Genomic DNA, 14395 nt, shown 5'->3' with positions numbered 1-14395 from the left:
AAACCAAGAGTATGGCTACAATCTCTCCCCTAAAATCCTATTACGACATGAAATAAGCTTAAGGTCGCGTTCCTTGCTTGATATTTCTAGTCGAGCAAAACAACACAGGTGAGGAACCAAATAACTTACTTTAGACAAAAAGATGAGGCATCACCTTAAAACTCCTTATATTGTCTAAAGCAATTTCATGTCACCCATACAACTCCTGACACCCTAAATTGCAAAATTTGTTGAGTTGCTTGCCGAATTGGTAATACATGTCAAACAATGGTTGTAACTGAACCCACCTCAACTATGATTAATTATGCCCAACATGGAAAATCATATTCTAACACCTATAGCTCTGGCCGGATAAACCTTCCAAAAAAAAATTTACAAAATAATTCTCCCTAATTTGTACCAGATCCTAGTCTTCCTGATTTCCAAGTTCATATGGATGATGATGCTCCTATGAAGTTCAATATGGAAATAATGATGAAAATTTTCATCATATGTTAAAACGAGTAGAATACCGAATTCAAAACACATAATTTTCATATGAGTGTGTCCATAGTGGATTTAATAGCCACACATAACAAAGTGTTAGAGACTCAGATCTCTCAAGTGGCACAACAACAAGCCTCATCTTCTGCTCATGTTGAAATATTTTTTGGACAACCTGTGCAAAACCCAAAAGGATATCTGCATGATGTCAATTTAAGAAGCGGTGAAGAATCAGGGGATGCAAGTGAGAAGAACAATAAGAGCAAGGGGAGTGAGAAAACCCAAACTACAAGTGAGATTGTGGAAGAAGAACAAGAGAAACATTACGTACCTCTTCCACCATATAAGCCTCATATCTTATTTCCGCATAAAATTATAAAAGCCTAAGATAGAAGAGCATTTAATAAAGTTTGTTGAGATTTTGAAAAAGATGTATATCAACATTCCTTTCACCGAGGCATTATTCCAAATGTCATCTTATGCTAAATTATTTTATAGTGTGTTTGGATGAGGTAATTGAGAATTGTTTGGATAAGGTAATTGCGAATTTTTGATAAATTAAAAATTCTAAACAATTCAATTGAAATCCATCATTTTAAAATTATTTTGTTTGGATGGAATATTAAAATGTTTCATTGTTAAATTTGGTGGGTCATTTTCATAAATTTAAAACTTTTGGACCAAGTTTAAAATATGAAAAAAAGACCAATTTACAATTTTTGAAAATTTAAAGGGATCAATTTGCAAAGTTTGAAAATTATTAGGAACTTATTTGTAATTTTTTGAAAAATTTGAGGATGAATTTGAAATTTTAATAAAATATGAGGATCATGTTGCAAAATTTGAAAAATTAATAATAAATAATTTAATATTCACACTATATAGAGTGAATAAGCAATTTCAAATTCTTTACTTTATGGTGTCATTTAAAATTTCTTCAATTTAATTTGAATAAAATACTTCATAAATTTACATCATTTTAACAACTCTCCATATTTTTATCCAAACAATGGATTTTGGTCAAATCATTTTAAATTTGTTCAAAAGATTAATTTTCCTCGGTAAAATACTTCATCCAAATTCTAAGCAATCCAAATAATTCAATTGAAATACATTCATTTTTAAATTCTTTTGTTTGGATGAAGTGTTAAAACGATTCATTATTAAATTTTTAGGACTATTTTCATAAACTTTAAAAAATTTGGGTCAAATTTAAAATATAAAAAATAGCGACTAATTTGAAATTTTCGAAAATTTAAGGGGCCCAATTTGTACAATTTGAAAATTATAAGAGATTTATTTGCAATTATTTGAAAATTTTCGGATGAATTTAAAATTTTCATAAAATATGAAGATGATCTTGCAAAATTTGAAAAAATAATAGTAAAGAATTTAATATTCACATTATATGAAGTGATAGAGCAATTTCAATTTTTTTTTTTACTTTTTAGTGTCATTTAAATTTTTTTAAATTAAATTGATAAAATACTTTATAAATTTATATTATTTTAACAATTATCTATATTTTTTTATTCTAACAATAGATTTTGATCAAATTATTTTAAATTCTCTTTAAAAATTATTTTCCCTCATTAAAATATTTCATTCAAATCCACTTTAAAAAAATTATATCAGACGAGCGAAAATTGAAAAATACTCAAACTATAATTCTGACAAAAGGGTGCACTACTCTAATATAAAATAAGTTGTCTTTAAAATTAAAATATATAGAGAGTTTTTTAATTTCTTATCTTATAAACATAATGAGTTACGAGGGAGCTTAATGTCATATAGGGGCGAGAATGAATTTGATGTATTTGTCCGTCAATGAAAAATTAGGCCATGGTGAAAAATTATAGCTTAATCTTAAATTGATTTTAGAAATTCCTAAAATAGGACAAACTGGTAGTTTAATAAATAAATAAAAATGTGCATTTAATTTCTATTATATTTTACCACAATTGCAAATAAAAATCAGTTGCAGTTTCGTGTTGTAATGGGACTCTTATTATTAGATTTCATAAGTCCAAAAAATCAAATACTATTTCTTTGCGTTCTTTGTAAAGTTGGGATTGTTTCCGTGGAATATTATCTTTGATTCTCTCCTTCCTCCGGTATCTCAATCACACTTCTACGCGTCACTGTTATCTCCTTCAGGCACGTTAACAACAATCTATTCTTTTTCATTACTTTTACAGAACTGAAAATTCACAAGCTTAGTTCAGTTTCTCAGAATTTTGTTTAACTTTAAGCAACGAATCAAGCTTTTTGCAGTTTTCAATTTCGATGCTACTATTATCCGTTTGAAAGTTTTATATTTGCGAATTTCAATTAAACCCTACTATTATCCCCTAATATTAATGCTGTCTCTGATGCAGGTCTATTTCAATGTTGCATGACCTTATTCTTCAGTGCAATCCAACAATGGCATATTCAGGATCAATTCGATTGTCTCATGACGTTAAGCAATATATTAGTATTGGAAGCTGTAGTTTTTGTCATGTATGTGGCGGTTGCTTATTTCATATGTTATAGTATTTTTTTTTTACTGATTTTGTCTAGAATGTTGATTTTCAATTTGTTTATCTTGTTAGCAGAAACCGAATCCTGGTAATCGATTATGTTTTGTTGCCTTCGACCGTTTGTGCCATGGGTTGGTTAGTATTAAAATTCCATACTTATTCGGTTTCATTTGTATTGCTTGCTTGCTTCATGGAATTGATTCATGTGTTTCTTTTTAATTTATTTCTTAATTGTTGGAGAATTTTCTTGTTGAATTGACAGAGAATGGAGTCTTCACCGCGCATCTCTTCCCGATTATATAGTCAAATTAAGCCTATACCATCTAGTTGTAATGCTTTGTTGTGCCGGTCTGCTCTTGTACCGGCTGGAGGGTGTGAGGCTCCACTGATAAAAGTGGCTACTGTTTCTTTGTCGAGGTCTTTTTATTTATCTCCTTTTGTAGTTTATGGAAGTTTCGACCTTCATTGGCATGCATGTTGTTAGAATTAATGTGAATAGGGTTATTATGGATAGGATTCGTGTAATTATGGTAATTAGGAAACTATAAATTTGTGTATTTCCGACTCGTTGTATGTATAAATGAACGCTAGTGTTTATCTTTTTATTTATTTAATATTTCTGATAGTTTCCTTTTCCATATTGCAGTATAATTTATGTTTGATTGGTTATGCAACTTTTACTTCTGGCTAGATTTCCTCGTAGTGATAACTATGTTATGTATGTCATGTATCTAATTCGGAAATGTATAAGCAACCATGCTTTTATTTCTATTTTCTGCAAATTGTTTTACTTGCATGTTACTAGTTATAAATTTATAATGTTAGATGATGATTATGATTGAAAAGCTTTCTTTGACATTTTGGGTGCCAATTTTTTGTATATGTTGGGTGACAAATTTGACTCCTCTCTCAACCAATGTATGTGGTTAGCTATGTAGTGTCATACAAAAGCTGCCGGCTGCATGTTATTTCCCCTCACCTTTTGTTTAGGGTATTTTGTTGAGTTGGGCGCTTGAATGCTCAAGTACTGGACTCTGGTTTTCCTTTTGGGGGTGGGGGTGGTGGAGGAGTGAGTAGATATTGGAAATAGGCCCCATCCCACTGAAACTCCAGACTAAAACATGAACTGATAAAATTAATCCACCGCATGATATTATTTTTGAAATTGATGCAGGTCATTTAATGCTATATCAGGAAGACCAACTGTGCTTCAATTGATCCCTGCCCTTGGTATCATTGGCTTTGCTGTCTTTGGTCTTGAACCTCTCCTGCGCTTTTGCAGATCTCTGTTTCTCCAAGAAGTTAGTATCTTATATTATTCCATACGCAATTGAATAGTATTATAAGTTGACATTCTGTTTGGTAACATATGTTTTCAGTGGACTGATAGAAGTTGGAAGAAAAGTAATTCATGTTATATAATGACATCTTATTTCCAACCTTTGCTGCTGTGGACTGCCGTACTGCTCATCTGCAGGTATCTTTCTGGATCAGCAAGTCTTTTTCCATTAGAAGTTTGTAAAGTTCTATTGGTATACACCCTGACATAAATGTTTTTCAGGAGTTTAGATCCACTAGTCCAGCAATCAAAAACCAGTTCAGTTATAAAACAACGGCTGCCGAGTTTTATCAGATCTTTTTCAACTGTGTTTACATTTGCTTACTGTTCTTCAAGGTAGATTTGATTTCATGCAGAATTATGTCCACACTCCACATATGGCGTGCTAACCTTATTTATAATGTCATGCACTTAATTGTAAGAACTCAGTTGTTCTTATTGTTAGAACTTAGAACTAGATGTAGAGCACACACAATTTTTTTTTTTAAAAGGACGGAAAAAAATGAAGTACTGGCACAATGAAGAGTCTTCTTATCTAAGATAGTTCTATTATAATTATTCTCTTATATTTTTTATTTGATAGTTCATATTAATTTATTTTGCTAATATGCAAATTAAGTAATGAGTCCTGTTTATTCCCATTGCTTTTTGTAAATACAGTAATAATTATTTCAGCTGCGTTTTAATCGTTATTTTGTGTCTGGACTCCTTTGTTTTGGTTAAATTATAATGTAATAAGGTGCTTCCTATTTTCAGCTTTGTTCGACAAGCACAAAAATTATGTATGGAGACAAATGGCTCCAGTGTAGAACGAAATGTATGCTCTTTTTACATATCCTTGGCATGTTCCATTCGTTTGTGTGTTACATTTTGCCAAACAAATGGGTTAATTTTGTTGTGAGCCCACTTAAAGCTTTAGATGAGTTGTGTTATTCCAAATGAATATTAGAAAATTGAGGATATTCCACTGTTAATTATGAAGGTATTCCTGAAATGTAAACACAAAGCTCATTCAATGTAAAATTGTATTATGCATGACAGATGAGCATTGATCTTATCGGGAAAGCTGTATATACCGCAATATGGGTTGCTGCCGTGTCATTGTTCATGGAGTTGCTGGGTCTCTCCACTCAGAAGTGGTTGACTGCTGGTGGTATGGGTACAGTGTTGCTTTCGCTTGCGGGTCGTGAGGTACAATAAGGCTCTTTGAAACTTTCGCCTAGAACAATTATGTCATCTTTCATTTACTACCTCCGATCCTAATTATTATTATAAGTCAGCTTTGCAAAAATAAAAGTTGTTCCAAATTATACGTCACTTTACAAATGAAACATTAATGTTTATTTTTCCATCATACTCCTTACTATTTATTACTCACAATGTGAAAAATAATTTTCTAAATTCTCTCATAATTTCTTTTCCATACAAACTTAATTTGGGACGGAGGGAGTAATTTTTTATGAATACTCCTATTTCCCCTCCCATTCTTTCGCATCACTTCAGGTTTACTTATTATGTTAGGTCTCTTTGTATTCAATTTCATTAAATTCCTTAAGAGCAACTCTTCAAGGCATAGTCTTACATTCTTGCTTTATTTTCTGATGCATTCAGATATTCACGAACTTCCTTTCAAGTTTGATGATTCATGCAACTCGGCCATTTGTTGTGAATGAGCGGATTAAAACAAAGATAAAAGGATACGAGGTTTCTGGTAGAGTTGAGGTTAGTATCTATATTTAACTAACTGAAAAGGTCGTTTAAGAGAACTGGAATTCAATTTTCTTATTTTCTGTAGCATGTAGGCTGGTGGTCACCAACAGTAGTTAGAGGTGCTGATTGTGAAGCAGTTCACATTCCTAATCACAAGTTGAGTGTAAATGTTGTAAGGAATCTTAGTAAGAAAACTCATTGGCGCATCAAAACTCACCTTGCTATCAGTCACTTGGATCTTAACAATATTAGCGTGAGTACTCCTGGTTTAGTCGCTTTAAAAAAAAATTGCCAGTACTTTCTGATGGCTTTCTCCTCATCTAAAAACTGAGGCAATATCTCTCTTTATTTCTTCATGCAGAGCATCATAGCTGATATGCGCAAGGTTTTGGCCAAATATCCTCTAGTAGAGCAAAGAAAATTGCACAGAAGGGTTTTCCTGGAGGATGTCAATCCAGAAAATCAAGCTCTCATGGTTGATACCTTTTTCTGTTCATATTTATGAGATAATTCATTCTAGTATCATATTTTCTTCCCTTTATCTTCAGTCTTGGTTCAGAAAGACATTTATAATGCTAACCTTGAGATGCATCTTATGGCATAGCCAGGGCATAGTACCTTGTAGCTTTGAGTTTAAAGCACTGCTTTCTTCTGCTCGCTTAAATTTCTAGCATTTACCTTCATAGATTTTTTTACCAGGCCATGTGAATGAAATTCTTGGGCTTATTCTTCTTTGTGGAATGCTTTTTTATTCTTTACAAGTAATAGTTTTTAGTATCATAATTATCATATCTTATCTCCTCTTATCTACTTTTGGAACAGATAAGTAACTCTAATGTTAAATTGGTTTTTGCTCCTCTTTTCTTATCTTATCTTATCTCCTCTACTAATGCATTGCTGTGAGTGTGAATTACGCATTTCTTCCTTTCATTCTCAACTGCAATTATCTTATAAACACATTTTTCTGTTACAGATACTAGTATCTTGCTTTGTTAAAACATCACATTCTGAAGAGTACCTCCGTGTTAAGGTGAGATTAGATTTGCTAATTCAGAACTTTCAAATCAATTGTATTATAAGTATCATCAATTCCTCGCCCATTTTTATGTTTGGAAACTGAATTTTAAGGTTCCTTTAACTATTTTTTCAAACTATTCCCATCATTCACTCTGTAGCAGGATTTTCAAAATGAGTGTTCTGCATGATGGCTTATTCTTTAGGCTATTAATGTGAATATTCGGGTTGGTGGCTTTTGTATATTTTGGCCTGTTCACAAAATTATCCAGAAAATTTGTGTGGACTAAATTTGTTATATACCTTATGTGAATCTTCAATGTTTTTGCAAATCTTGATCTCACTTTCAATTTATCAATCTGTTGCTCTCAAGTTTTTCAACATAAAGTATCATTATGAGACTATATTTATATTCTATAAATTTATATTCATTTCAAGAAGAAAAAAAATCGATTCATTTTGTGAGTGCTTGATAATTATGATGTGATAAAACAGGAGGCCATTCTGTTGGATCTTCTAAGAGTCGTCAGTCATCATGGAGCTCGGCTAGCCACACCCATCCGCACAATTCAGAAGATGTACAGTGATTCTGATTTAGAAATTGATCCATTTGACAGTGCCATTTTCACTCGTTCTAGAGCAAAGGGAAACCACTCTGTCCCATTCATAGACGATGGTGAAAAAATTGCAGCGACATGGACTCCCTCTTCCAGTGTAAAGTCCCAGGATAAGTTTAAGTCATCATCTCAAGCCAAGCCGCAGAATGTCGGTTCTGATAATTTTGTCCAGAAGGCCTCTAAATCGAGAACAGCACCCAAAACTTTGTCATCATCCAAGGGAACTTCGCCTTCAAAGAAAGATGAAGAAAAATGATCCAGCTATCTTTTTTTATAGCCGGACATTATGTATTGTATATTTGTATTTTCCCTAACTGATTAACCATTAAGGGTGATATTGCATTATATAACCCTGTATTACACGCAACCTTAACTTGCATTTGTAAAAGGTTGATTTTAGCACCAGAACTAGAACTAAAACTAGCGATCTCAACTGATTACTCATATTATGTACATAAATTGTGGGATTTGTAGCATAGATCATGTTCTTTAAGTAACAATAATTTGGCAAAAACATGTACTTTATTTTGGGCATTACTCATCCCACTCATGATGAGTGTGTCTTACATGGTGTTGTGACTTATTGATCAATATTTATATAACTTTTCATGTTCAGGCAGAAGTGGTTCTATTCTCTGTACAAATGAACAAATCACAAGATTCAGGGATGTTTGCAGGGAAATTTCAAAAATAGATAAGGTTATGGAAGTGTATCTCTAAATTAAATTTAAATAAATTAAGAGTGACTCGCTCACAAAACGATGATAAGAGTGTATTTGAATGTGTTCGAAGATGCATTTCCATATATATGTGAAGAATAAACTCAAATTTTCAAAAATGTGAATGGGATGAGTATTCTCCTTAATATTACTCAAACTCATAAATGTTCGGATTTAGGGGTGCATTTAATTTGAATTATCTTATAATGTAGGATAAAATATAAACTGTGTTCGAATTTTGAAATCAGCATGACTATTTTTGTATTGCGTTCTAAAAGAATTTTTTTAGAACTTAAATTATCTTGTATAATGTGTGGTGCGGTGCGTCTTAATCTAGTATGGTCTGGATTTTGAAATTCAAATATGATTATATGTACGTTGGATACCTTTTGGATGAAATTGAAATCTATTTTTAATATCTAATTGTGCTCAATATATAAAATTGAAATTTTTTTACAGTGACGATGTATAGTAATGTATAGTAATTAATCTCCTTTTCAAAATCCGAATAATGCAAGAGACATTTCCGGAAATTCCATAAGGATGAAAAGAGTACGTAAGAATAGAAGATAAAAAAAGTAATCCTTTTCCATTTTCCATTCTTTAGAAGACCGAATCACTTCCTTTCTATAAAAATTACAACAATGTAATAGTATTATCACATTCTTCAATTAAATCACATTCTCCTGTTTTATTCATTGCCACTACAATACAAATATTATTAACCAACTTTTTTCCCCTTCCGGTCCAAGTATTATTTTTACTCTATTTTTTTATTTTGACAGAATTTTTACTCTATTAAATAAAACAACAAACACCATTAAACAAACACAAAACCACCGATCACTTTCTCTTATCAACGGAACCATCACCACCACCGCCGCCGCCATTTTCCAAACTCTCAAACACAAACCCCATCGGAAACATCCCCCAAGAAACATAATAAGCTTCTTCCCCCGGAACAAGCGGGGGAAGAGTCGGAATCGAAACAGCAGAAAAGGACTTATCACAATTCTGACACATCAAACAACACCCCTCATAAACCCTAGCATACTCGTACAAACAGTAACAATAAGGACAAGCAGTCCAAAAACTAACCAACCCATTCTCCTCCACTTCAAACCCCCTATCATATTGGGCCTTTTGGGCCGGGTCAGACAAAACGGCCCAAGCATCAGAAACGAGCTTGAAAGCAAGTTCGGCGAATGAAAACGGATTCTTATCAGGATGAAGAAGAAGAGCCAGAGTACGATACTGTTTCCTTATGAGATTCGGATCGTGCGACTCTCGCGAATTTCGATCGATTTGAAGTATCGCGTACCAATCGAGGTGGTGGTTGTTGAGGTTCAGAGGCTTTTCAGCTGCCTCCAGAACGTCGACGATTGCTAGGATCTGGTCGGAACCTTCTAGAAGAGGCTCGGTTTCTTGAACGAGAATTGCTAATTCTCGTGAACCTTTCAGATCTCGTTTCTGTAAAAGCTCTTCGCCTATTTCCAGTAACCGTTCAGCTTCTGCTTTGTTTGTGTTCATTTTTGGTTGTTGGAGAAATCAGAGACAGGGATGAAGTTTTAACCTGTACACGGTAAAATAAATATATTTTCATGAATGGTCCTTTTTTGGGAAATGTTTTTTTTATTTCTTTTTTGACCATAGATTTTTTTTTAATATTGTTAGAATATTAAAAATAGAAATTTTATATTAAAAATTACTCCCTCCATTTTTTAATTATAAGTCATTTTTTACTTTTAAAAAGTATTAAGAAATGTAATAACTACGATATGAAAAAGATAAATTACGAATAGTTTTACAAAATTATTCTTTATTAATGATATTGAAAAGATAAATTGACATAATTGAAAGGAAAGAATAATAAATATCTAAAGGTATAATAGAAAAAATAGCATTAATGATTCATTGATATTATAAAACGATTTATATTATGATACAAAATATTTTTTTAAATTGAGTTATAATAAAGAACTGAGTAGCATGTTTATTAAGACATAAGTAGTATGTTTATTAAGACATAAAAACGTAGTTGTGTATAACTTTTAAGGGTAATGATAATTTGTGTCTCCGATATAAGTTAAGAAAGTCACTTGTAAAAAATTTGTATTGAAAAAAATAATTAAAAAATTAATTTTATATTTTTATTAAAATTAGAAGATAATGTTTCTTCATTTGATTCTTAACTTGTATCTTAGAGGCACAAGTTAACATTATTCAATTTGAATTCTTGAACTCCCAATATTTTATTTATATAAGATGTGTCATTTTTTTTAAAAGATCCTGAATTTTACTATAAAAAAAACAATTGTAATAAGAAAAAATTGATGATGCACCAACCATATAAATTTATGAGGTTAAAGGTAGTACACTGTCAGTGTAAAGAAATATTACACTGACATTCAATCAAAATATTTTATATGGCGGGATACACGGGTCTTATTGGTTGACAGTGTAAAAAAATTTTACACTGTTAGAGCATATGCTTTTTTTTTTTAATTTATTTTACACCGGCAATTAGGGACGATCATGTCTCCCGCTAAATCATACTGAAAATTTTAAAATATTTGTATTATATGACAAAATGATATATTTTTATTGAATGACAGTGTAAAAAAAATTACACCGATAATACTTCATACATTAAACCTTGTAATAATGTTTATTTTTATTAAACTAGTGGAATGTATTTAATTGAGATTTTGAGAGATCGATGAAAAAGACTTTAAAATATTTTGTAGTATGATAACAAAAATAGAAAAGATTTCAAAATATAATGTTGGACTATATTAATATAATACTATTTTTAAAAAAAGATTGTGTATAATATATTTGGAATAATTTATAATTTATTGATTAATTCATATGAGTTAATTGAGTTAAATAAGTCTAAATTAATTGTTTAGAATTAAATTTTTGAAGATAATATTTATTTATTAATATCTATAAATTAACAACTTTAAATATAATAATAAAAATAATATTTTATTAATTTTACAAATTGGAAAGATTCAATAAATTTTTTATAGAAAAATAACAAATATTTTAAAATTAATATGAGTGTTAAGTTCTTTAATAACAGAGTCACTTTATATATTAATATTATGTGTTCATGTTTTGTATTTGAACAATATATTTATAAATAGAGTTTGAGTTTAATGAAATGCACCGACGTATAACAAAAAAAAAAAACTTATTTGCAAGTATTTATTTTAATCTGTTTTGAATTTTATGGAAAAAATTGAATTAATTGGTTTTAAATTTGAATTTGAATTTTATTCAATTACAAAACATCGAGATGAATTGAATAATGGGAATTCATCTTAAATCCGTTTGAAAGGAGTTTGAATTTTATTTTCCCATTTTCAATAGAAATTGGGATAGAAAACGAGATTATTTGGAAATTTAAATTTGGATTTAGAGAAGATAAAACTGTTTCTGATCCGTTCTATTATACAATTTATCACATCACGAGAATACATCATTTTATTATATCATATAAATAATTTTAAATCTTAATCTAGACAAAATATATTGTTATACACTATAAAATTAATTTATATGGTGGATTATCGTCTTTCTTTTTGGAGTAAAAGATAAGAGGGCAATTACAGGATATTTATTTTAAAATTCAACAATACACAATTTTCTAGGAAAAAGTTACACGTTTTTCTTAAAAAAAAACTTACCATACATGACAAACATATTATGTTAAAAAGATGTATTGTCATAATAATAATAATAATAATAATAATAATAATAATAATAATAATAATAATAATAATAATAATAATAATAATAATAATAATAATAATAATAATAATAGTAATAATAATAATAGTAATAATAATAATAATAATAATAATAATAATAATAATAATAATAATAATAATAATAATAAATAACATTACATAAGACGTCATCAATTTAAAAAACATTCAAAGATATAAGCAACAATTTTGACATACATTAAAGATTTCGAATAAATTGATAGGTTAGAAATATCAAACATTTCAATAGAAAATAGAAGATATTCAAAGATAAGTACAAATAAATTCAATAACAATAATGAGTTAGTCATGTTTGTTAGATTTGTTGATGTAAAATACATTGTGAATTGAAAGAATGAATAAAATATAAAATGAACCATGATGATAGAAAAAACAGTTTGAATAAATCTCAATATTTGATTAACATTATTGTTATGTGTACTTTTGACTAAAAAGGCAGTCAAAATTTGTACCTAAAACAAATCCATTAAAATTGATATACTTTTAAATATCAAAAGACTTGTTAAGTGATAAATTTTCATTAAATAGTGATAAATTACGTTGTTTTAAAAAAGTTGTGATTATCTTAATCAAATATCACAAAATGTATTCAAAATTTATAAAATAATTAATTGATTTGTTTTAACTTTACAAAAAGTTTTTTTGTTTTTTAAATTATTTTTTAAAAATCATTTTTTTAATATTTAAAATAATTAAACTTATTTTTATAAATTAAATATTTAATTTTAACATCAAATAATATAAATATATATTATTGAAGATTAAAATCTTAACCTAAGTAACATAATTAAATTTATTTGAAATAAATAACGATTCATACAATCCTAATATTTTTAATTATTGATGTATTTTCACTATTATAAATGTGATGTGAAATATATTTTCCATCTTAAAATGATTGATTTATTTATACAAAAATCAATAATTAAATGTTTTTATTTTTATTAATATTTACAATTCAAAAACTTTGTTTCACTTTAAATTTATGTAAAAGAAAATACATTAATATATTATTAAAGTATTTTATTAAAAGTATTTTTTTCTCTTTTTATTTATATTTTTATGTGTGTGGAATGAATCAATTGTATTTGTCGTTTTAGGATTGAATGGAGTATATTATTTTGAGAGTAGTCTCTATGTAGGTACTAATGTGAAGATATGACACAATTGAAAACAATTAATTAATTTTATATTAAAAAAGTAAGAATGATGGTTATTTTATTAAACTATTTGTTATAGTTTAATTTCTGAAAAATAAGATGAATCCTAATTCAACCTAAGTGTAACTTTATTTGAGGTGATTGTCTTACAAACTAATTTTGATTTTTGTTTTGGTAGAAATATAGTGTATTTTGGGGGAATGCATTTTGATCTTGCTTATCTTTAAAAATACAAAAGGTTTTTAAAAAAAATAAAGTGTCACCATTTTGACACCTATAAAGGTATTTTAAGCTCTTTGAAGTGTCCCGGTTATAAATATGTGATTTATGAGAGATATATGAGGGAATAAGTTATTAAATTTCAATGAGAGAAATTTAGAGAGGCAAAAGAAAGGAATCCATAGTTGAATGTTGAGAATTTGAAGATTTTTAAAAGTATTTAAAAGAATTGAAAAACACTTCTAAATATATTGGATTAGTGTGATTCATATATTGAGAGTTGAAGAGATGGGTAAACACTTGAATAGAAAATAGAAGATATTCTTTGGAACTTGGAATTTTATTTTCTTGTAACTCATTTCTAATTATTTGTAACAATTTTTAAAGTGTAGTGAATTGGAAAGTTGATATCTCATCAAGAGTAGATTGATTTGATCGAATTAGATAAACAAACTCTTTTTGTATTAGTCAATTTATCTTTTTCTTCTTGTTGCTTGTGTGGATTCGCTAACATTCTTTTATGTGCATATTAATTTTACTAAATACCAATTATTTTTGTTGTCATTGTTTTTTGTCTTGCACATCAAAAAGTTCTTTGTGTGGTTGAACCTTTTAATTTCATAATAAGTGGTCATACCATGGGGCAAATAGGGTTAACTTTACAAGTGAGCAACATGAGTTCTAAATAGTGCATCGAGAAGTTTTTTTGGAGACAATAATTTTGCGTTGTGGAAAGTGAAGATGCGAGAAATATTAACTCAAAAATGTGTTTAGAAGAATTAAAAGGTGAGGCATTGATGCTTGTGCGCCTAACA

General features: G+C 29.1%; 2 protein-coding genes across 2 annotated transcripts; one reads left to right on the top strand and one right to left on the bottom strand.

Moving 5' to 3' along the window:
- Positions 1 to 2472: 2472 nt before the first annotated feature.
- Positions 2473 to 8307, top strand: LOC127088261 (mechanosensitive ion channel protein 3, chloroplastic). The gene is made up of 14 exons (XM_051029176.1): positions 2473 to 2640; positions 2862 to 2985; positions 3081 to 3140; positions 3268 to 3422; positions 4180 to 4306; positions 4385 to 4482; positions 4567 to 4680; positions 5101 to 5161; positions 5386 to 5535; positions 5956 to 6066; positions 6140 to 6307; positions 6416 to 6529; positions 7028 to 7084; positions 7564 to 8307. Exons 2-14 carry the CDS (start codon positions 2872 to 2874, stop codon positions 7939 to 7941), a joined length of 1707 nt encoding a protein of 568 aa, XP_050885133.1. The 5' UTR covers positions 2473 to 2640; positions 2862 to 2871; the 3' UTR covers positions 7942 to 8307.
- A 729-nt stretch (positions 8308 to 9036) lies between these two features.
- Positions 9037 to 10017, bottom strand: LOC127088259 (uncharacterized). The gene has a single exon (XM_051029175.1). It carries the CDS (start codon positions 9932 to 9934, stop codon positions 9248 to 9250), a length of 687 nt encoding a protein of 228 aa, XP_050885132.1. The 5' UTR covers positions 9935 to 10017; the 3' UTR covers positions 9037 to 9247.
- Positions 10018 to 14395: the final 4378 nt, after the last annotated feature.

This window comes from Lathyrus oleraceus, chromosome 5 (assembly GCF_024323335.1).
Source record: "Lathyrus oleraceus cultivar Zhongwan6 chromosome 5, CAAS_Psat_ZW6_1.0, whole genome shotgun sequence".
Lineage (NCBI taxonomy): Eukaryota > Viridiplantae > Streptophyta > Magnoliopsida > Fabales > Fabaceae > Lathyrus > Lathyrus oleraceus.
Note: the sequence above shows the minus strand (reverse complement) of the source record. Positions and strands in the feature narration are given on the sequence as shown.

Bases quoted from the DNA above. Each gene is read 5' to 3' on its own strand.
- LOC127088261 (XM_051029176.1), top strand. From the start codon at position 2,872: ATGTTGCATGACCTTATTCTTCAGTGCAATCCAACAATGGCATATTCA. The intron at 3,141-3,267 runs GTTAGTATTAAA...TTGAATTGACAG, and splicing joins ACCGTTTGTGCCATGGGTTG to AGAATGGAGTCTTCACCGCG. The intron at 5,162-5,385 runs GTATGCTCTTTT...TATGCATGACAG, and splicing joins GCTCCAGTGTAGAACGAAAT to ATGAGCATTGATCTTATCGG.
- LOC127088259 (XM_051029175.1), bottom strand. From the start codon at position 9,934: ATGAACACAAACAAAGCAGAAGCTGAACGGTTACTGGAAATAGGCGAA.